At 47.2% G+C, this 21,573-nt stretch overlaps 1 long non-coding RNA gene and 3 gene segments (V, D, J or C); 3 read left to right on the forward strand and 1 right to left on the reverse strand.

Moving 5' to 3' along the window:
- The first annotated feature begins 6,901 nt into the window (after positions 1–6,901).
- Positions 6,902–7,880, forward strand: LOC111557462. The segment is given in 3 exon segments: positions 6,902–7,197; positions 7,325–7,632; positions 7,842–7,880. Coding segments are annotated over 3 exon segments (396 nt in total).
- A 1,276-nt stretch (positions 7,881–9,156) lies between these two features.
- Positions 9,157–10,097, reverse strand: LOC123384064. Its single transcript, XR_006594661.1, has 2 exons — positions 10,016–10,097; positions 9,157–9,444 (listed from the first exon to the last, which is right to left on the reverse strand). It is a non-coding gene; the product is annotated as an uncharacterized LOC123384064 (long non-coding RNA).
- Positions 10,098–11,811: 1,714 nt separating this feature from the next.
- On the forward strand, positions 11,812–13,055 carry LOC123384059. The segment is given in 2 exon segments: positions 11,812–12,492; positions 12,602–13,055. Coding segments are annotated over 2 exon segments (483 nt in total).
- A 5,864-nt stretch (positions 13,056–18,919) lies between these two features.
- On the forward strand, positions 18,920–19,516 carry LOC109497661. The segment is given in 2 exon segments: positions 18,920–19,051; positions 19,152–19,516. Coding segments are annotated over 2 exon segments (429 nt in total).
- Positions 19,517–21,573: the final 2,057 nt, after the last annotated feature.

Genomic DNA, 21,573 nt, shown 5'->3' on the forward strand with positions numbered 1-21,573 from the left:
GCTGATCTGTATTTTGGAGGTACGGTTGGTTGATTGCCCCCTTGGTGGTGGAAGAGGGGCGTTTTTGTTTACTTTTAGTAACAGAGATAAATGAGCCTTCTTATATTTCATCTCCCATACTTTTCTTCCTATCTTAGACTAAATACTATTTTCTTCCATTCCTCCCATTTTGTCCCTCTCCGTCTCAGGAGATAGTTTTAAGGGAGAAGATTTTGGTTGGACTCTCACTGCCAGATGTGTGACAGCAGTTAAGTAGAATGAGGGCGGGAGATTAAGCATGGCATCTCAAAGGAGTAGAGTCAAGGTTCGGATTGGTGTTGGGATTAGGGTTTAAAGAAGTTGAGCATAAAATTTGCAGGATGCTGGGTTTCCTGGCTGGCTCAGTCAGTTGAGGGTCCAACTTCAGCTCAGGTCATGATCTCACAGTTCATGGGTTCAAGCCCCATGTTGGGCTCTGCGCTGACAGCTTGGAGCCTGGAGCCTGCTTCACATTCGTGTCTCCCTCTCTCCGCCCCTCCCTCGCTCGTGCTCTGTCTCTCCCTCTCTCTCTCTCGGGAATAAATAAACATTAAAAAAGTGTTTTTATTAAAAAAGTTTGCAAGACGCTACTTCTGGAATATTCTCCCTGTTGACTATGCAGACACTTCCCAGCATCCCTTGGGCCATCGCAGAAGAAACAATGATGCAACTTCAGTTACTGGCCACAAGATGGCACTGTGATGCCACTGAGATCTGAGGGGTTCGGAAAAGTCTGGGAGAGCAGCCTGGGGAGGGAGAGGGTTAAGAAAAACAGGCGTGGATCCAATACCAGGCAGATGTTGAAGTTTTCCGTTATTGCTAGGCTACCTACAGCTATGGAAGAGGTGGGAGGTCCCTCTAAACTTTAATGAGCTCCACAGTTGAAGGATTTGGATGAGGCAGGCTTGATGTCAGGGGCAGGTGCAGACAGAGGAGCAACTGTCTCAGAGGAGTATGGGAAACCAAGGGGGTGGGTGCACCCTAAACTCAGTGCACCGCGGCCACACCCCGTTGCCCCTGCAGGCCTTGCTAAGCAACGTCTACGTGAGGAGTAGCTGACCCCTCCTGAGCCAAGTCAGAAGGGACCCTGGGCCAGGCAGAGTTGGAGAGGTGGGAGGCGATGACATCCCAGGCAGACCCGTTTGTCCACTGAAGAGCTTCCAAGCTCGCTCTCCCAGTCCTGCGGATGACAGCATTTAGTTGGGACAGCACCCTTCTCACCCTGCCCCTGCCATGAGCTGAGCTCAACCTCTTTTGTGTGACTCTTGGTCTCCTGGGAGCAGGTGGGTTCTGGACTCAGCTGGAACCCCGAGCCATGATTTTGCCAAGTCCCAGCTCCAAGCCTTTCCCTTTGCTTTGCAGATTCAGGTCACACCTTCAGCCTTGCCTCGACCCTCTGTCTCCCTCTCCCGCAGGCCCCGTGGATGCTGCAATCACCCAGACGCCAAGACACCATATTATACAAACAGGAACCAGGATGATCCTGGAATGTACTCAGGATGAGAACCATTTTGCAATGCACTGGTATCGACAAGACCCAGGACAGGGGCTGAAGCTGATCCATTATTCAAGTGGTACGGGCAGCTCCGTCAAAGGGGGTGTCCCAGAAGGGGTACAGGGTCTCCTGAGGGAAGAAGGAGCATTTCTCTCTGACCCTGGAGGCTGCCGGCACCAACCAGACCTCTCTGTACCTCTGTGCCAGCAGTGAGACCACAGCACTGCATGGCCAGCTGCTCTCTGCACAAAAAGCTCAGCCGCAGGCATGAAGGACACTCCTGCCTGAGGCCTTGCCTCAAGAGGGAAATAACAGCCCTTACCGAGGCTTCCGAGGCTTTCGCCTGACTTCCCAGCGATGGGATCTCAGGCCGAGGGGCCTTCTTCCAGGGACCCGTGGTGTGAACTGAGGTCCATCACTACAGGAGGGGGGTGTGTAAGTAGAAGCAAATAGCACCTAATGTTATTCCACTCGATCTGGAATATTCTGGTAATTGAGTCAAGCACAGAAACAGTAGCATCTAACATGAAATGTATATTTCACTTTCTTTTCAATGGAGAGGAACAAAGCAGAAAGCAGCTAAGCAGGTTGAAACTCCCTGGATGGTCTGGGATGCTCCAGATCTAAAACTACTACATAAAATCTCAGGCTTCAAAAACACTGCACACCCTGCAAAAATTCTCTGGAGGAAAAAAAAATTGTTAATAACAATTTATAAAACACATAAGGGGAAATTTCCCGCTCAGGGGAAATGTTAAAGGCTTTAAACAGCAGCGTTACAGCCAAAGGGACTACAAACTAAGTTTCTGTCTGTGGTTGTCGCCTAGTGTTCTGAACCTTCTGGGGCTCGGGAGTGTTCGAATTCTTAAGGAAGGAACCGAGTTCTTACCATCTCTTTGGTTTACACTGAAATCCACAAGCTCCTCAGGGTTTTTCTTGTAAAATATTACAAAATGATATTGGGCAATCATTTTATTCTCCCCACAGTTCATTTCCCTCCTTGGGTCCCTGTAGGTAAAAGTCCGAACCCAGGAACGATGTGGCCTGGCTTGGCATCCATTAACTCCCAACAGTGGGCAGTCCATGGTTGGGCTTTACAGGAAGTGCAGACCCCAGGAGGATGTGGTCCTGCACTGCCCTTGTCCACTCTGAACAAGGTGACTGTACCTGTGATTTGCTGCAGGCTCACCCATGACGTGCTCACAGAGAGGGGAGAAGGCTGCTTGCCTGGCAAAAAATCAATTCACTGATGGGACAATCTGCTGAAAGCTGAAATGAAATGCTGGGTGGCAAAACTAACAAATGACCAATTTCCCAAACTATGGGGCTTACAGCACGTTAGGGTTCGTGGAATTTCTAAAGCGTTGGAGGATATTTTTTTAAGTTTTTGACCCTTGGATCCTCAGCTGTTTCTTAACAAACTTGTTAGTCAAGCTTATTTTGATGCCAAATTTGGAGGCTTATATATTTCATTCTTGGAGAACTTCTAACATTTTCAGTATTTCATGTACGTGAGTGCTCTTGTCTTCTCTTACTTGCGTGTGATTTATTTCCAAATCAGACTATGTGGAATGCAAGCATAAAATTGTGTAGGTCTCCCACCTTTTATGAAACTTACTTATGCTTTAGTAACGCTTTATTAAAGTACAATTAAGAGAGAGTAAAATACTGAAATTAACACATGATACAGGTACAGCTTGGTAAATTTGGACAAATGTATACACCAGTGCGACCTTGACCAAAATCAAGATAAAGAACATTTCCATCACCCAAGAAAAGTTTCCTCATGCTCATTCCCAATCAATTTCTCTCCCAGAGCTAACCACTTTTCTGATGTTTATCACCATAGTTTTGCCTATACTTGAACTCCATGTGAAGTAATTTCAATCTAAAATGGGACCAGAGGATATAAATTGAAAAAATCTCATGCATGTGAACCCTCAGAAAAACAAAACGTAAGGACTGAGAGACTGATTTCCCACAAATGCCTCATTTATAGAAAAGTGTTAATGTTGGAATTTTCTTAATAATAGGGAGTTGGTCAGGACTTGCCTCATATCGCCCTCGGGAGATTTTTGCTTATGGTTTCCAGAGGCATAACCGAGAAATGACCCAGGTCATGTTGGTCTCGCAAAAGAAGCTGAATTGAGCTTTGTTTGCCTGACTGGACTGGTTTTTGTCTGTATTTTCAAAGCTGGTCTCCCTTTGTTTTCAATTCTAACAGACCTAACTGAGCTCTCTCCCCTCCCCATCCCCTGCCCATGGGAACAGCCCATCCCCAACCCTCGGCGGACTCCCCTGGAGCTTGCTTCAGTCCTCCTGTCCTGAACAGTACTTCCTCTGCTGTTTCCCCAAGCTCATCTTTTTGACAATTTTGATCTGGCCTCAGTTTTCCTTTTTATTTAGGTTGACAGCTACATAAATAGAACCACATAACGAATGCTCTTTTTTAGTTGGCTTTAATCTTCCTCAAAAATTAATATTTTTGAAATGTACTCACGTTGTTGTGTTTATCAGCAGTTTATTCTTTCTTATTACTGTGTGGTATTCCATTGTATAAATGTAGTGAGATTTGTTTTTCCATTCTATTCTGCTTGGATATCAGGCTTGTAACAGTCTTCAGCTGTTATGGATAAAGTTGTTCTGAACATTCTTGGGCAAATAATTGTGGATAAACGCGTTTATTTCCCTCAGGTATAGACAAAAGAGTGAATTACTGATTCGCAGGGTGGATACACATTTGACTTCATTAGAAAGAGTTGAACGGTTTTCCAAAGTGGCCAATTTACACTATCGAGGGATGGGGGTCCCCTGGCTCCACATTCTCACCAACATTTGGTGACCTCCATCTTTTGTTATCCATTCCGTGGGGAGTGTAGTGGTATCTCGTTTACATTTCACCACTGAGTAATGATGTTTGCTTTTGGGCCATTTCTATGTTCCTATTTTCTTTTGTAAGTGCCTGCTTTTATATATGTTCGTTTAAAAAAAATTGGGTGGTTTTTATACTATGGATTTGTGGGAGGTATTTTATGTTCTAGATAGGAGTTTTTTGACCATTGAATATGCCGAGTCTGTCTTCCTGGAGTGGCTCTGCCTTGTGCTTGCCTGATGTTGCCTCTCAATGAGCTCAAGTTTTACATGTTTGTAAAGTCTCATTTACAATTTTTTACTTTTGGGACACCTGGGTGGCTTAGTTAGTTAAGCGTCTGACTTCAGCTCAGGTCATGATCTCAAGGTTTGTGAGTTCAAGCCCCGCATCGGGCTTTCTGCTGTCAGCACGGAGCTTGCTTTGGGTCATCTGTCTCCCTCTCTCTCTCTCTTTCTCAAAAATAAAATAAAACATTAAAAAAATTAAAAATAAAACATATTAAAAAAAGAAATTTATGCAATGTTTTTACTTTTCCATCTCGTGCCCTTTGCATCCTGTCTAAAACATGTTTGCCTACCCCAAAGTTGAGTCTTTTCCTTCTTTTTTTTTTTTTTTTGAGGTTTATTTATTTATTTTGAGAGAGAGAGAACATGAGCGTGGGAGGGGCAGAGAGGGAGGGAGAGAGAATCCAAGCAGGCACCACATCATCAGTGCAAAGCCTGATGTGGGGCTTGATCCCATGAACCGTGAGATCAAGAGTTGGGCCCTTAACCAACTGAACCACCCGGGTGGCCCGAGTCTCTCCTTTCTATTTCCTGCTCTGCTCTGCTGTGGCTGCCCCATTCCTTGTTCTCTGTCATCAGCTGAAAATGCTCCACCTCCAAAATCACAAGGTAATGACCCCACTCTCTGCCCACAGCTTCTTATCCCTCTTGTTCCTTGACGTTATTGGGATCTCCCATCCATTGGTATCCATGCTTCCTTCCTGTTCCCTGGGGTCCTTCCAAAGTCTCATTACCTCACACTAGGGTAAATTCAATGATGTTACATTCTTTTGATACAACCTTACAAACCATCTTCACTCTCCCACCAGGATCTTCTTAGATTGCCCTTACATCGCAGAAACCAAGCCAGAGTTGCATGCACTGATCTCTGTTTTTCACAGCGACAGCCGAGTGCCATTCTAATGAGCCACACACCTGCACGAACCAGTATCGCGATAAATCACTGGTTAATAACCTTACCTGCCTTTGCATCCCTGCTTTGAGATTCCAGTGTTCTTGTTAGCCTTCAAATATCTAACATGTGTCTAATATTTCAAACCTTTCTCACTCACCTTAAAATTTGCGTTTCTTTCCTTCTTGCTGTTTAAATCAAAAGCCAAGGGCACTGTCCCGTGAAGGACAACAACCGTGGGGGGGGGGGGGTCAGAGTGAGGGTCCTGAAGAGGGATCTCCCCAGAGCACCATGCTGTCTACCACATACGTGAAGAAACTGGCCTGCCTTGAACTTGCCTAGGTGAGAGTAGGTGAGGAATATAGTCATTCTTCCCTGAAGCCTCTGGATTCTTTGTCCCCGAGTCACACTGTTCATTTTCATGTTCACGTTTCTCTACGCTTCTGCTGAGTATCTCAACAGTGCTAATTGCAGAATGTTTGGGCTTTTGTTGCTTTATTTTTTTAAGCCAAAATACCGTCTCCAGACCTCCTTCTCCCTTGTTATGTCTATTAGTGCACAGGTGTGGCGGGGCTAAGGGAAACTAGTAAGGGAAGAAGCATCATCCTAGGCCTGGGGTAAGTGGGTGGCTCTTAATCCCTGAGCCAACTGGGCCCAAGGAAATGACACGTGTGGGTCCCTGGACACTCAGGCGCCGTGGCTAAGCCCGTTGGTGCTGTGGCCTCTGGCAGGGAAAAGAACTGACTGTGAGACGTAGCCCCGAGAAGGAAGCTGAGGGAACAGATCTTGCAAAGAGTCGGTGACCCCGTCCCCTTTTCTCCCCTGCCGTTATGTCCCACACACACAACCCAACTGCAAGGTCGAAAAGAAAGGACCCCAGTAAGTATCATCCATAGAGGTCAGCCTCTTAGGACAGGGTGGATCTGAAGGGATAAACATAAACTATCCAGAACATTACACCTGGGATTGCCTCGAGGGTGAGAAACCCCAGGGTGGCTAAGCCTGTGCTATAAGCCGATAAAGTCACGGAATGGTTTCTGGGGAATCTTCACTCCTAATAATTTATAGGCCACCCAGGCCCCTCTGGATCCAATCAGATGGACTGGATCGTGGTGACTCTGCAGCACCAGCTACTCAGGACGAGGGGCTGGGAATGCTGTCGGGGAAAGGCACACGCAAGGACAAAGCTTGGTTTGAACCTAACATCTGACAGGGGATTTGAGGACACACAGGGAGGGTGGGGACAGAGTTTACTCACAGCCCGTCACCCCAGCCGGTGCGATGGTGGGCGAGCTCCAGCCGGAGAAGAGGTGGGGTAGGGAGGGCGGGTCGGTGGGGGGGAGGGGTGGTCAGCAGGTGCATCAGAGGAGGCCAGCCTCAGAGAAACATCAGCACAGCCCCGTGGGCCCGCCCTCCTGCCCGTAGGCTGAGAGGGGAGTCTGGTGTGCCGGGCCCCGCTGTCCGTGGGGTGATGCCAACAGGGCAGTGCCATCACAGAATCATCTTCCAGCCAGGAAAAGGGAACCCGAGAGCTCAGCTCTTACCCATCAGGACCAGAACCCTAAGCACAAGAGCCACGGCACTGCCATGGGCTCCAGGCTCCTCTGCTGGGTGATGCTTTGTGTGCTGGGAGCGGGTGAGTCCCGTGAACAAGGACAAGCATCAGTCTTCCGAGCTGGCTGACTCCTGAATCCTCCACTTTAGCTTCTGGGTAAGCCATCAGGCTCTCTCCCATGCTCATTTTATGTCTGCATTTCCCACAGGGCCAGTGGAGGCTGGAGTCACCCAAACTCCAAGATACCTGATCAAAGCAAGAGGACAGCAAGGGACGCTGAGATGTTCCCCTATCTCTGGGCACTCCAGCGTATCTTGGTATCAACAGGCCCTGAATCAGGGTCCCCAGATCATCTTTGAGTTTTTTGAGTATGCACAAAGAACAAAAGGAAACTTCCCGGATCGATTCTCAGGGCAACAGTTCCACGACTACGCCTCTGAGCTGCATGTGAGCTCCTTGGAGCCGACGGACTCGGCCGTGTATCTCTGTGCCAGCAGCTTGGCACAGCCCTGCAGAGTCACCAGCCTTCTGTGCACAAACCTCCCTGCTTGCTCCAACAGCGACAGAGCACACAGGCCTCCACCCAGGGTTCACTCCTTCCAGGGAGCTTTTCAGTCGTTTCGAAGACCTTTCCTGCATCCCCCTGAGCTCAGAGCACGACCCACACAGAACCCGGGCTCACAGGCATGCACGCGCACTGAGCATTTCCACATCTGTCCCCACAGTACCAGGCGCTTGTCAAGTCCTGGGTGACTCCAGCATAGGAGGGGCAACCGAGCCCTCAGCGTGGGCTAGATCCTTTGTATATATTCAACGTTTTAACACTTTGTGACGATCATCCAAATCAAATACTCCTCTACCTTTTTTGTAGATGAAAAGAGGTGAGGAGGCTAAGTGGTTTCCCACGTGTCTCCTGGTCTAGAAGAGGCAGAACTGGGAAGTCAGCTTGTCTGTGTTTCTCAAGCCCCAGCTTCCCCCACGTACCCTTCCCCCACCCATAGCCTCTGAGCCTCCCCATCAGTAGTTAGAGGCCCAGGCACCCCCAGAGCCCCCTGCGGCCCCGCTGAGCCGCGATGGAAAGTCCAGGCACCATCGTGGCCTGTTCCGTGGCAGCACTGGGGGACGTATAATTCCACACGGATTCCTCGTCATCTGTACCCATTCCTCATGTCTTTTCCTAATCTGTCGTTTACGTTTTCATTTTTACGGGGTGCTTTGCTGCACGCGAGTTTGATGTAATGCAGTTGAAATGACAGTTTTCTTGGTGTCTCCTCGAAACAAATTCTTCCTTAAGTGAAAGCCTAAAAGTATTTTCCTTAATTTATTCCAGGAAAGTGACAATTCTACGTTTCACAAGAAAGAATAGGTGTACCTGGAATATATTTTCACGTGAGGAATGGAGTGGAGATCCAGGAATAAGACAAAGGGACGTATATTCACTCGGGGCAGAGGAAATAGCCTGTAACAAAAGATTCCGAGGGACGAAAGGAGCACAGCACGTGCAAGGAGAAACCTGGACCCGCTTGGGCATGGCTGAGACACAGAGAGCCAGGGGGGAGGTGGGGGGCAAACAGTATAGGACCTTATAATGCTATAACCTCACAGAAGAAAGGCAGTCAGGAGCAGAGACCATATGAGTGAAGGTCTACGTCTGGATGTGGAGGGTGGTTGAGGGTAGACGAAGGTGGGAGGTGAATGAGGGAGTCACTGGCTGGCTCCACTGAGAGCCAGCTCTTATTTCCCCAACACCCAGGCTGGAGAAATGTCCCCTTCGTCTCCCATTCTGCCGCGACTCTGCACGGCCACCAGGCTCCTGTGCTGTGTGGCCCTTTGTCCCCTGGGGCCGGTGAGCCCTCTAGAGCCCTGTCCTGGGGCACACTAAGCCCTATTCTAAGCCTTTACTTTGAGTCTACCTTATCAGGGTCCCTCTTGGGCACTGGCTCCTGCTTCGGCTTCTCTCAACCTCAGGTGCCACGGATACGGGAACTACCCAGACCCCCAAAGTAACAAGAACGGGACAGAAAGGGACATTGAGATGCGTATGGTTGTCGTCCGCACTATATGTATAGGTATCAATAGGACCCCGAACAGAGCTAAGCTGATCTAGTATCGCACCCACAAAGGAGAAATCCCCGACAGGCCTGTGACTTTCTGTCACAGCCACAGGTGTTGTCCTCGTGTCTGACAGTCCATCCTTGACCTCTGTGTCCTCTTGTTCCGGCCGTCACCCCACAGCCACCTCCCTGCACAGACAGGCCAGCAGAAGACACAGGTGGGCCTGTCCCCATCAGGGAAGATGTCGTCCCAGGGAAGCCTCTCCTGGACTCCCTAAATGGCAGCATGATCAGAAACAGGATGTCAAACACTGGTATTCAAAGGTGACGGAGAAGAGAGAAAAATGGCTCCTCTATTCTGTTGGGGGGGGGGGGTGATTCCCAAGGCACACATACCCATGGGAAAGGTTAGGGGCCAAAGTAACCAGCCTAAAACCCTGAACCATGGCATGGATGTCCACGTCCACGTATCCCTGGGCAACACCAGAGTCACCGAGCTGAGGGTCCCTCAACCCTGCGCCCCGGCGTCCCCCAGCTAGCACCCTGACAGTGTTGTGGACGGGGTGCAGGACCCTTGCCCGGCTCTCCTTCCTTTGCCAGATGAGTAAGGCTGTTTGTGAACTCAGAGGCTCTATTTATAGGGAGAGGCCCTGTATTAGTCCTTGAAGAATTGTAAGAGTCTTTCTGGGTGGAAATAATGAACCGCTTGCCTAGGATGGCCCAAGGAGAGACTGAAACCCCAGTTTGCCTGAATGATTCACATCAAAGCTTTAAAGACTAATACAGTTTCATCTCCTAAGGCAGGGGAAGACCAAAAATAGACTATTTATTTCAAAGAGTCAAACCTGACAAAGACCGGAGTCAGAACATCTTCCCTGGGGACAGCCCCTCTTCCCACTCATTTGCAAAGACTTTATTTGAGGAAGCTGTGACCTGTTGACAGACCCTGGGACAACATCACAATCAGCTTGTAACAATGCTGCTTGAATTAGAAGCAAAGAACAAACTGAGGATTGCTGGGGGGTGTTGGGTGGGGGATGACTGGGTGATGGGCGTGAAGGAGGGCACTTGTTGGGATGAGCACTGGGTGTCCTGTGTAAGCGATGAATCACTAAATTCTCCTGAAACCATTACTACACTATATGCTAAACTAACTTGAATTTAAATTAAAAAAAAAAAAAAAAAAAAAAAAAAGCATTTCTAGCCTGTAAAAACGCCAACTTATTTTTACTGAGTTTGGAAATGCAGGCACTAGAGGGCGCTCATGCCCCTTCTTTTTCAAATCAAGGGCTTCTTCAAAGCTTGTTCTGTAATGAGGAGTCAGGACCTCCCCTCCGTGGCGGTGGTCAGTCTTTCAGAGATAGGAGCCGTGCAAATTCACAGTCGGCACCAGCTAAAGGCAACATCAAGTGTGCGAACCTCACTGCCCACCTTCCTCGCCAGGGAGAGGCCATTCATGTGCACCGAGGGCTTGTGATCTTCTACGCAACAGTCTCCCCTTGGCATATTCAAAGAAAATGGGCATTTATAAGTGTTCCATGGCTCGTGCCTTTCTGGACTTTGTCCATTTAGACCCCACACGTCTTGCAACCCGATCAAGGGTCTGAATGTAAAGTTGTCACGCGGTTAAGCTATGTTTTGTAATTTAAACACCAACAATGTGTAAAGAAGATATTTAAGGTTAATAACACTCTCTCCTCTCCAAACACACCTCTATCTGTCGCTACCTCAGGTGGGAAACCAATATGAACACCCCGGTGTGTTTCCTACCAGCTCTCTCCTCTGGGCTCATGCAAACCTGTCCACCCAAACACATCTACAAAAAGTGGGACCGCCTGTTCACCTTCATTGCCACATGCGTACTTTTCCCCTTTAATCTACTTTGGACTCTATTTGTCCACGTTGATAGACACCTAACTGGCTCCTATTTGGTGCCATCTTCAGATTGCACGATGGGGTGACAGATACGTTGACTCTGTCATCATTGTCCTACACCTTTCCTGATTGATCTTTCCCAAAGTGATCGGACAGCCCCTTTAAAAAACAACAAAAAAAAATTATTTACTTGTTATGTTTAGGTGGGGGCCAGAGAGAGAGAATCCCAGGCCGGCTCCAGACTGTCAGTGCAGAGCCTCAGGCGGGGTTCGAACTCACTAACCACGAGATCTTGACCTGAACAGAAACCAAGAGCCGGCTGCTTAACCAACTGAGCCACCCAGACGCCCCAGAAGAAAAGCTTCCCTGACCGGGAACAGAATAGCCTCCTGATGCTCCCACGTTCTCGACTCCAACTCCTTCTTGATGAGTACAGTGTTTCCATCACTCACAGTCCTGGAGGTCTGAGAGCCCCAGCCACACCCCCTCACAAGACAAGACCGGAGGGAGAAAGGGGTGGGCACTTGCTAGAAACTACACAATCTCTCAGTTCCTCCTCATAAGACATTGTGAGGGGGTGTTAACCCGCTTTACAGATGAAGAGGCTCAGGTTTGCGGGGGTTGATGGCCTTGTGCACAGGCTGAGCTAACACATGCTGGAACCAGATTATACAGGACAGTCTGTTCGTCCTTGTGTGGGAGGAGGGGCAGGAACCACAAGGTCACTGGGAGGACCATCTTCAGACTGGAAGCAGTGCTAGGAAGATCTGTGGAGCCTGACATCACGCAGCTCTGAACGGTGAATTGGCAATGTTTTCCGGACAAAGATGTGGCCACCTCAGCCCCCACAAGTCCCATACCCAAACCGTGGATTCGACCAAGCAAACGCAGGGTGAGGTCAAAATAGAAGCATGCAGGGGGAGGTGATGAGGCCAGCATTCCAGCCATCAGGTTGGAGGTGCCATGCACACACACACACACATACACACGGAGAAGTCACAAGACAAGGGGAAGGCCACACACCCGGCGCGGGTACCAGCAGCTGAGTGCTGTGGCCAGAGGGCTCACGACCAGGGGACTGAACAGAATCCACGTATCCGTGTCCATCTACTTTCGAATGACCAGTTTCCATTCATTCTATGCCTCACAGTTTTTTCCCTTTTAACATTTCTGAATATGAGCGACACTCATCTTTTTTCTTCCTTAATGGTCAGGATAGAATGGTGCATCTCGAGGTGGCTGGAACCTTAGATTTAATTCATTAATAGCAGCTGAACGTGAGGTTCAGTGATGTCACTAAGCCAACTCCCTTGTGTGGATGAGGGGCCTCCCTCCTCCTCCGCTCGTGCTCAGGAGAACCTGATGTGGCAAACATCCTAGCCCTGTCCTGACCCTGCCATGGGCACCAGACTCCTCTGCTGCGTGGCCCTCTGTCTCCTGGGGGCAGGTGAGTCCTCAGAAAACCGAGTGAGTGCATGTGTGTGAGCGTGAGGGATAAATACATGCAATGATTGCAATCGATTTCCTCCTCGCTGTTCCCAACTTTGTCTCCACAGGTCACACAGGAGCTGGTGTCCTCCAGTCCCCCCGGCACAAGGTCACAAAGAGGGGCCGGGACGTGGACCTCAGGTGTGACCCAATTTCTGGTCATGCTGGCCTCTACTGGTACCGACAGGCCGTGGGGCAAGGCCCGGAGTTTCTCGTTTCCTTCCAAAACAAGGACAAAGTAGACTCCTCAGGGATGCCCAGCAACGATCGGTTCCAGGTGAACAGGTCCGAGGGGTCCTACTCCATTCTGCAGATCCAGCGTGCGGAGCCGGGGGACTCAGCTGTGTACCTCTGTGCCAGCAGCCCTACCACAGTGGGGCACAGCCACCTCCTTCCTCTTCACCAACCTCATGTGTCTACTTCTCATAGTTCACAGAATCCCCGCACAAAGGAGTTGCCTGCTTCTTCTTCATCAGGGGCAGCATGTGGATTTGGGACTTAGGCTCTTCTTCTGATAGAAAAAGGTCAAGAAATAACCTTCAAAATACCAGAACATCTATTGGGTTACAATAATTTTGGCTCCTGTGCTTCTGGGATTCCTTCATACAGTTCAAAATTCTAGGGGCGCTGGGGTGGCTCGGTCAGTTAGGCATCTGACTCTTGATTTCAGCTCAGGTCATGTTCTCACAGTTCTCACCGGCTCTGTGCTGACGGTGAGGAGCCTGCTTTGGATTCTTTCTCTCGCTCTCTCTCTCTCTCTCTCTGCCCCCTCCTCCACTAGCACTCTCTCTCTCTCTCAAAATAAATAAACTTTTTAAAAACAGATTCTATAATTGGGATAGAATGTCAGAGCTTAGACTCAGGTATAGTGACATAGCCTTTTGTAAAACTATGAAGTTTCAGCACATTTATAATAAACTATTACTCAGTGTCACTAATTCAGGCCACGCTCTGCCCAGGGGTGGGCCAGCCGATATGGCTAAGGCCATATGTAGCTACCAGCCATAAAGATAAACACGTTAGAATCCTTAGTAACTATTGCCACTGATATCATTTGTCCAGAACAACCGTCAGCCGCAACAATGCACATTAACATATGTTCCTCTGTTCCTTTTTTATTTCTTGACGATTCTGTGTTTAATTTCTTTCTTCTCTAGTTTTTTTTTTTAATAGAAGCCCAACTTGGTTTTCGTAAAATATAACTCCACTTGAGAAGGTGGTGAAAGGAAGTGATTCAGAGAAGATCTGAATGACAGTTTTATCAGCCATTTGGGACTCTGAGGTTTCCAAAGTAGCTTTGCCACATGATGCCCCCACCAGGGCTATCGGAGGGTTCCAGCTGGTGCGCACATGCACGTGCACCCCCCCACACACACTCATGCTCACCCATGCATGTGCACATGCACACACGTGCACATATGCACACACCCTGTGGGTTGCTCTGCCACTCTCTTAATGGTATCTTTTGATAAACAGAAAATTTTAATCAAAAATCATTCCATTTTGTATTCTGGTGTCCAGTTTAGGAAATCTTTGCCTACTTCAGAATGATCATGCTTTCTTATATTTTCTTCTAAATTCTTTCTATTTTATACCTTTTACATTTAGATCTGCAGCCCAACTGGGATTAATTCTTTGTGTATGAAATGGGGAAGGAGTCACTATGTTTTTCCATATGTTTTTTCCAACTGACCCAATACTGTTTGTTGAAGAACACTTTCTTCACTACTCTGTAATACTGCTTTTGTCATAAATCAGTCATTGTATATGTGTGGGTCTGTTTTCTTACATCTCTAATCTGTTACGTTGGTCTGTTTTGTCGGTCCCTGTGCAAATAACACACTGTCTTGATTACTATAGCTTTATAATAGTGCTCGATATCTTGAGGTCTAATTTCTCAAGCTTTGTTCCTTTTTAGTAAGAGTTCTTGACCACTCTTGACCCTTGTGTAGTTTTCATACATGTTTAGAATAATCTTGCCAAATTCTTCAAGAGTAAATGCCTGCTAGGAATTATTTGCTTTTTGTTTCCAAGTAACTTAACTGAATCACAGAGTAAAGCTAAGAATGCCATGGAAGTATAGAAACATCTAGCACCTAAAAATGTTAAATACGCAATGTTTGGCATCTAATCAAAGATTATAGGAATGCAAAGAGGCAAGAAAATATGATCCATGATGGGAAGGAATATCAGTGAACAGAAACAAACCCCCTTATGACAAATTGGTAGACAAAGATATTAAAACAGTTGCTATAACTATATCCTATGTGTTCAAAATTAACTCAAAATCCAAATCAAATTTCTGGAGATAAAAATATATTTCTGTGATGAAAAACACAATCGATGGAATTAGTAGCAAATTAGACATGATGGGAGAGAAGATGAATGGTCTCGAAGGCATAATCGTAAACGATTCATCATGAAATGGAGAGAGAAGGGAACTGGTGAGCTACCGGGAAACTTCAAGGAGTCCAATGCGTAATGACCCAAAGGCAAGGTTTTAAAAACGTAAATGTCTTTAAAGGACAATTGGGTGTATCTGCCCAAATAATTCCGACGTGGGGGGAGTTATAATATATATGAATGTAAAATACATGGTAACATACCATAAAGATCGGGAGGGAGAAAATGCGTAATTGTCACATTATTGTCAGGTTTTCATAATCTATGTGAAGTGGTATAATAGCACTTGAATACTGTATACCACAACCCCTAGGGCCACTAAAATGACAAAACGCATAGCTAAAAAGGCAACAAAAAAGATAAAATGGAATTATTACAAAAATGCCCAGTTAACAAACCATAAGAGACTCTTATTAAATACAGGGGACAAAGTGAGGGTTACTGGTGGGGTGTTGGGCTAAACAATGGGCATTGAGGAGGGCACTTGTTGGGCTGAGCACTGGGTATTCTTTGTAAGTGATGAATCACTAGATTCTATTCCTGAAATCATTCTGACACTATATGTTAACTAACTTGGATTTAAATAAAAAATAAAAACAAAAATAAAATAATTTTGAAAATGCTCAATTAATCTATAAGATGTTTAAAAAAGAATAAAGGAACAAAGAAGAGACAAGACTAATAAAAATAAATAGCAACATGATTGACATGACCATAACCAGATCAATAATCACATCAAATCTAAATAGTCTAAATGCCCTAATTATAAAGAATAAATTGTGATATTGAATGAAAAAACCCATATGCTACCTTCCAGAAATGCACAATAAAGACTCAGAATGTAAAAAGTAAAAGGATAGAAAAGGTGTACCATGATAACACTAATCAAAAGAAAGCTGGAAAGCAATACTGATATCAGACAAAGTAAATTTAAGAGCAGAGATCCTCTGGAATAAAGCAGCTTCATATTCTAATGACCAAGGGGCCATCTCTTAAGAGGATGTAACAACCATAAATGTTTATGCTCCTAAAAACAGAGCTTCAAAATCCTGAAGCAAATGGGTAGGGCTGCAGGTCCACAACTAAGACCATCATTGTAATACTTTTCAGTAACTGACTAAACAAGTTAACACGCGCATGTCAGTAAGGTCAACGCTCTGAACCAACTTGACCGAACTGGCATTAATAGAATACTTCACACAACAGCAGCAGCAGAATATATCTTTTTTGCAAATGCACATGACCATGTACCCAGATGGACTATAGACTCTGGGCTTGAAATAAGTGTCAATATGTTTACAAGAATCTAAGTCATACACAGTATGTTCTCTGACCATGGGACAAAGAGTGAAAGAAAAGGGAAACTATAAAGTGTTTATAAATTATAAAATACTAAAGTCGTCCTTGGGGGCACAATGGAAGGATAGGGAACCCTCCTGTACTCATTCTGAGGCCAGGGCTACTCTGATACCAAAATGAGACAAAAACACTGCAAGAAAACTACAGGCCAATATCCCTCATGATCACAGATTAACAATCCTTTTAAATTTTAGTATAAGGAATCCAACAATATCTAAGAAGGGTAACGCATCATGACCAAGTGGAGTTTGTCTCAGTAACGTGCAGTTGGCTAAACATTTAAAAAATTATCAATGGGGGATCCTGGGTGGCTTAGTTGGTTGAGTGCCTGACTCTTGATTTTGGCTCAGGTCATGATCCCAGGGTCATGGGATCAAGCCCTGCACGGGGCTCTGTGCTAAACATGGAGCCTTCTTACGATTGTCTCTCTCTCTCTCTCTGCCCCTCTCTAAAGATTTCACTCTCTTTCTCTCTCTAAAAAAAAATTAAAAATTAAGAAAACTATCATTGTGATTTACCATATCAAATACTAAAAAAGGACAATCATCTGATCACCTCTATAGATATTCAAAAAATAGTTGAAAAATCCAACATCCATTGCTGATAAAGAGTCTTCACAAATAAGGAGAATTAGAAACTTCCTTCCCCTAATAAAGGGTATGAATAAAAAGAAAACAATTACTGCTTTTGCAGGTAGACTATGATAAGTTAAAGATGGCCTTCTGTAATCCCCAGACCAAACCCTGAAAGTAGCACAGAGAGGAAAACAGTCTTTCCAACAAATGGCGCTAGAGGCGCTGTAAATCCACATGGAAAAAGGATGAATCTCAACACTCTTGTCACACCATAAATTCGGAGTGGGTAAACTAAGGCCCACAACCCAAACATGGCCTTTGCCTACCATTTTTTTTAAACTTCTTTTTAATGTTTATTTATATTTGAAAGAGGGGCTTGAACTCAGGGACCGTGAGATCATGACCTGAGCCATAGACGCTCAACAAGCTGAGCCCCCCAGGCGCCCTGTCTGCCTGCTTTTATGTGACCCCAAAGCCAATAATGGTCTCTGCATTTTTTAATGGTTAAAAAGAATAAAAAGAATGCTATTTTGGGACAGACAATAATTACATGGAATTCAGATTTCAGTATCCATAAAGCAAGTTTTGTTGGAGGACCAGCCATGCCCTTTCCTTTACAGACGTCTCTGCCTGTTTTTGCACTAAGATGTTGGAGCTGAGTGGTGAGAACGGGGACCTTAGTGCACCACATTGACGCCATGTGCTCTCTGACCCCTTACAGGAAAAGCTTACTGGCCTTGCCGTAAAGGAAAATTATTATGAGCCGGGTCAATATCCTCAATGACCTCTACAGCTTCTGAACTATACAGCTTCTGAAAGAAAACATAGCACATTCGCTCCCTGACCTTGAAGGGGGCAGAGATTTCTTGAAGAGGACAAAAAAAAAATGTTCTCTTCTTGAAAAAGTAAATTTTTCTTTATCAAAAAGTTAAAACTTCTGTTCATCAAAAGATATTAAGATAGATAGATGGCTATCTGAGAGAGGACAGGTATCCACAATGTATAGAATTCCTAGAAGCCAATAATATGAAAAGCCAATAATATGAAAATACAAGTCATTCAATTTTTAAAAAATAGCAAAAGATGTGAACAGGGTATTTAATATATATATATATATATATATATATATATATACACACACACACACCATATATATATATATATACACACTATATATATATACACTATAGGCACTTCCCTCTTCATGGGATTGATGGGTTTATTTCCCCAGCTGCTTAGATTTTTTGGCTGCTAGAACTCTACCGTCAGCCACTTGCAGGAATTCTCTTTGGTTAAAGACAGCACTTTGCCCAAAGTCCTACCCCTCTCCAGGGCAGCAGGCATCCAATGACTGGCTGGTATCCCCTTTCCTAGAACACTAACTGATGAGATTTAGAATATTTATTCTTTTCTCGGAAAAAGGTTTGCTTCATGCCTCCCACGTGGACACGTGCAAAGGGTGAGCTTGATACAGATGAACGTCCAATCCCCCAGAGCTGTGCTGCCCTAGCGGATCCTGGGGCCCAATTCTGACAGTACGTGGCCTGCTTGGGCCACTTGGGGGCGCTGCGGGTCCACTGAGGGAGCCGCTGACGGCAGCAGGTGGGAGAGGGAGGATTGAGGGGAAGCGGTGCCCTGGTGGGCATCAGGAGATAGCGGGTGAATCGGAGTTAGTGCTGGCACGGGAAGGGCTGATCAGAATCTTCCCACGGGAACTGATGCCACAACAGGGAGCTACGAACTCCACGTTTCTTGGTGTAAAGGCATCTCTCGGAGCCTCCACTGGTGCAGTGTGACCGGCTTCAGGGATGCACCCTGCATAATCCAAGCCAGGTGCAGAGAGAGGAGCACAGAGGACAACAGAGAAACTGCGGGGGATGGCCACCTGGCCCGACCCTGCCCGGCCCGGCTTAGCACGGCCAGCACGCCTGCCCAGTAGGCCTCTGGACAAGACGGAGGGGGCCGTGCATCCGCTGAGCCCGTCCAGGCAGTGCAGGGTGCCTGCCGGAGCCTACCCAAGGACAGTGACGTCAGAACAGTGACGTCACAGGCAAGCCCTCCAAACAGAGAAAAGGGAGGAGACCGGAGCCCTGAGTAGGAAGATGGCGGGTCCTGTCCTGCCTGAGTCAGCCAGGGGCATCCAGCTGTTCTGCTGTGTGGCCCTCTGTCTCCTGGGGACAGGTGAGTCTTGAGCTCAGGTGGGACACCCCCTGAACTGCTGCTAGAATCTTCAGACTCCTTCCTGGGCCACGTTGTCAGCCGCTATCTCCTTCCTCCACAGGTCCAGCGGGTGCTGGAGTCACCCAGTCCCCCAGACACCTGGTCAAAGGCAGCGGGGGGAAGGCCGTCCTGAAATGCCGTCCTATGTCTGGACACAGAAGTGTGAGCTGGTACCAGCAGGCCCCGGGGCAGGGCCCCCAGTTCCTCATTGAGCTCTTTGACCAGGAGACGAGAGAGAAAGGAAACCTCCCCAGTCACTTCTCCGTTGAACAGTTCAGTGACTACAGCTCCCAGCTGAACATGAGCTCCCTGGAGCTGGGAGACTCAGCCTCGTATCTGTGTGCCAGCAGCTTAGGCACAGCCCTGCCGCATGACTGGCTCTCCGTACTCAAACTTTCCTGTCCCAGCTGAGGATGTAAGAGGGAGGGGGGAAGGGGGCCTCAGCCAACTTCCAGGGATGCTTCCAGTTTTTTCCCAGCACTCTGCCTTGCTGAGCTCAGCTGGAGCACTCCTGAACATTTTGGGGCCCAGATTCCATGAATATTCTCACGGTCCCTAGCCAGTGTGAGGAGCTGCAGCGTTTGTGCTAGAGTGTCTGCGTACGATACATGTTTTAATGCAAGCTAGACGTTAGTGTGTCCGTTTCACAGATGAGGAAATTCTCCGGATGCCATATTATACATAAGAAAGAAACAGTAGCTCATGGGCTTTCCATAGATGTCGTATTTCAAGTAGCAGAGGTAGGAGTCAAATCTATGTCTCCGTGCCTCTGAAATCAACATTTCCCTAAAATTCCATGGCGTCTCCTGGGCCTTGGTCACTATGACGTAGCAGAGCACCGTCTCTTCCACTTCAGGACCAGCTGAGCCGTGGTGGGGAGGTCGCACGTCACGATGTGGGGTGACCGTGGCTATTGCCTCCCCCGCTTCTAGGACTAGCTTCCAGCCAGAGAATGTGTGTTTGCCCTGTGTTAGTCCTGTCTTAGTTCCACTAGAGTGGGGCCAGGGTATCCCCCAGTACAGGAGCAAGTGACTAGGGGGCTCCCAGCCTATCAGAGGATTCAGCCAAGAAAACAAGAGCTCTCTGGGAATTTTAAGCAGAGCGAGAGTTAACAGGGGAGGAGTGCTTTTAAGCCATTGGGAGTTCTGGAAGGCGGGGAGGTCTCCGGAGGCTGCCGCTCGCTCCCACACCTAGCCCTTTCGGTCAGAAAAGCTGAAATTGCGACTTCTGCCCAGGTCGGTACCTGCAGAAACCAGAAAGTACGAGTGGGGCAGGGGCAGAGAGTGGGCGGAGAGAGAGAATCCCAAGCAGGCTACGTACGCACTTTCCGTGGAGAAAGTGCATCAGTGCATCCTGCATCAGTGCAGGGCTCGAACTCACGAATCGTGAGCTCATGACCTGAGCGGAGGCTGGGTGCTTAACCGACTGAGCCACCCAGGCGCCCCAAGGTGCCCTATACTTAAGTACATTATTTCAATTATTTTTCTTAAGACCCACGTGAGATAGAGCAATTTACCCACATTGCAGGTGAAAATGCCGGTTGTTAGAGTTCAGGTGATTTGCTGAAGGAGGCACAGCACGCAGATGGCGAATTAGCACACCAGCCTAGGCCACGCCGACCCTACCGCTGCCCCTTCTGCATTTTGGTAGAGGGAGACATCTTCACGACTGGAACATTGGCCCAAAAGTGCCTTTCAGAAACACCGGTATTGACAACAGTCCTTGACTCGCCTTTCAGCTGGGAGGCTACCTGCCGAGGAGGACTTTGGATGCTTGTTACTTTCTGTCTGTTCGTATTCCGACCTGCCTTGGACGGGCGACCTGGGAAAATATTTGGCTGGGTTTTCCCACTTGTAAACTGACGCCAATAATATGTGTCTTGCAGAGACTTTATGCAAGGAAAAAAATAAAACAAATTCCCCAAGACAAAGCGTAGGTCCAAGAAGTCTTAGTTCCTCTGCTAACTCTGATAAATCTCTGGTCTGGCACAATTATTTACTGGGTGCAATTGTGGGATCATAAGGCGGGCACGGATTACTCTTGCCTGACTCACCTGTGTTCCAGACACAAAGTCATCTGAAACGTAAATACAGTCGTCTGAACATTATTATGTGAAATTCGCTGCAAAGAGGTGCCACTTAAGGGAATGCAAGAATGAGGCCTATGACAGCACTTGGTGTTTGATATTAAGTCTGATATGCAGGAAGGTATGGTGCTTCCAAAAAGCTGTGGCTTCGGTGGCCACACAAAAGGTCTGATAGAAGGGACAGTTTCGACAGTTTCCAGGGGTGCCCTGGTGGCTCAGTCGGCTAAGCGTCCAACTTCGGCTCCGGACGTGAGTTGGACCCCCACGTTGAGCTCTGTGCTGACAGCTCAGAGCCTGGAACCTGCTTCGCATCCTGTGTCTCCCTCTCTCTCTGTCTCTCTGCCCCTCCCCCACTTGTGCTCTGTCTCTCTCTGTCTCTCAAAAATGAATACACGTT

This window comes from Felis catus, chromosome A2 (assembly GCF_018350175.1).
Source record: "Felis catus isolate Fca126 chromosome A2, F.catus_Fca126_mat1.0, whole genome shotgun sequence".
In the NCBI taxonomy this organism is placed as follows: domain Eukaryota; kingdom Metazoa; phylum Chordata; class Mammalia; order Carnivora; family Felidae; genus Felis; species Felis catus.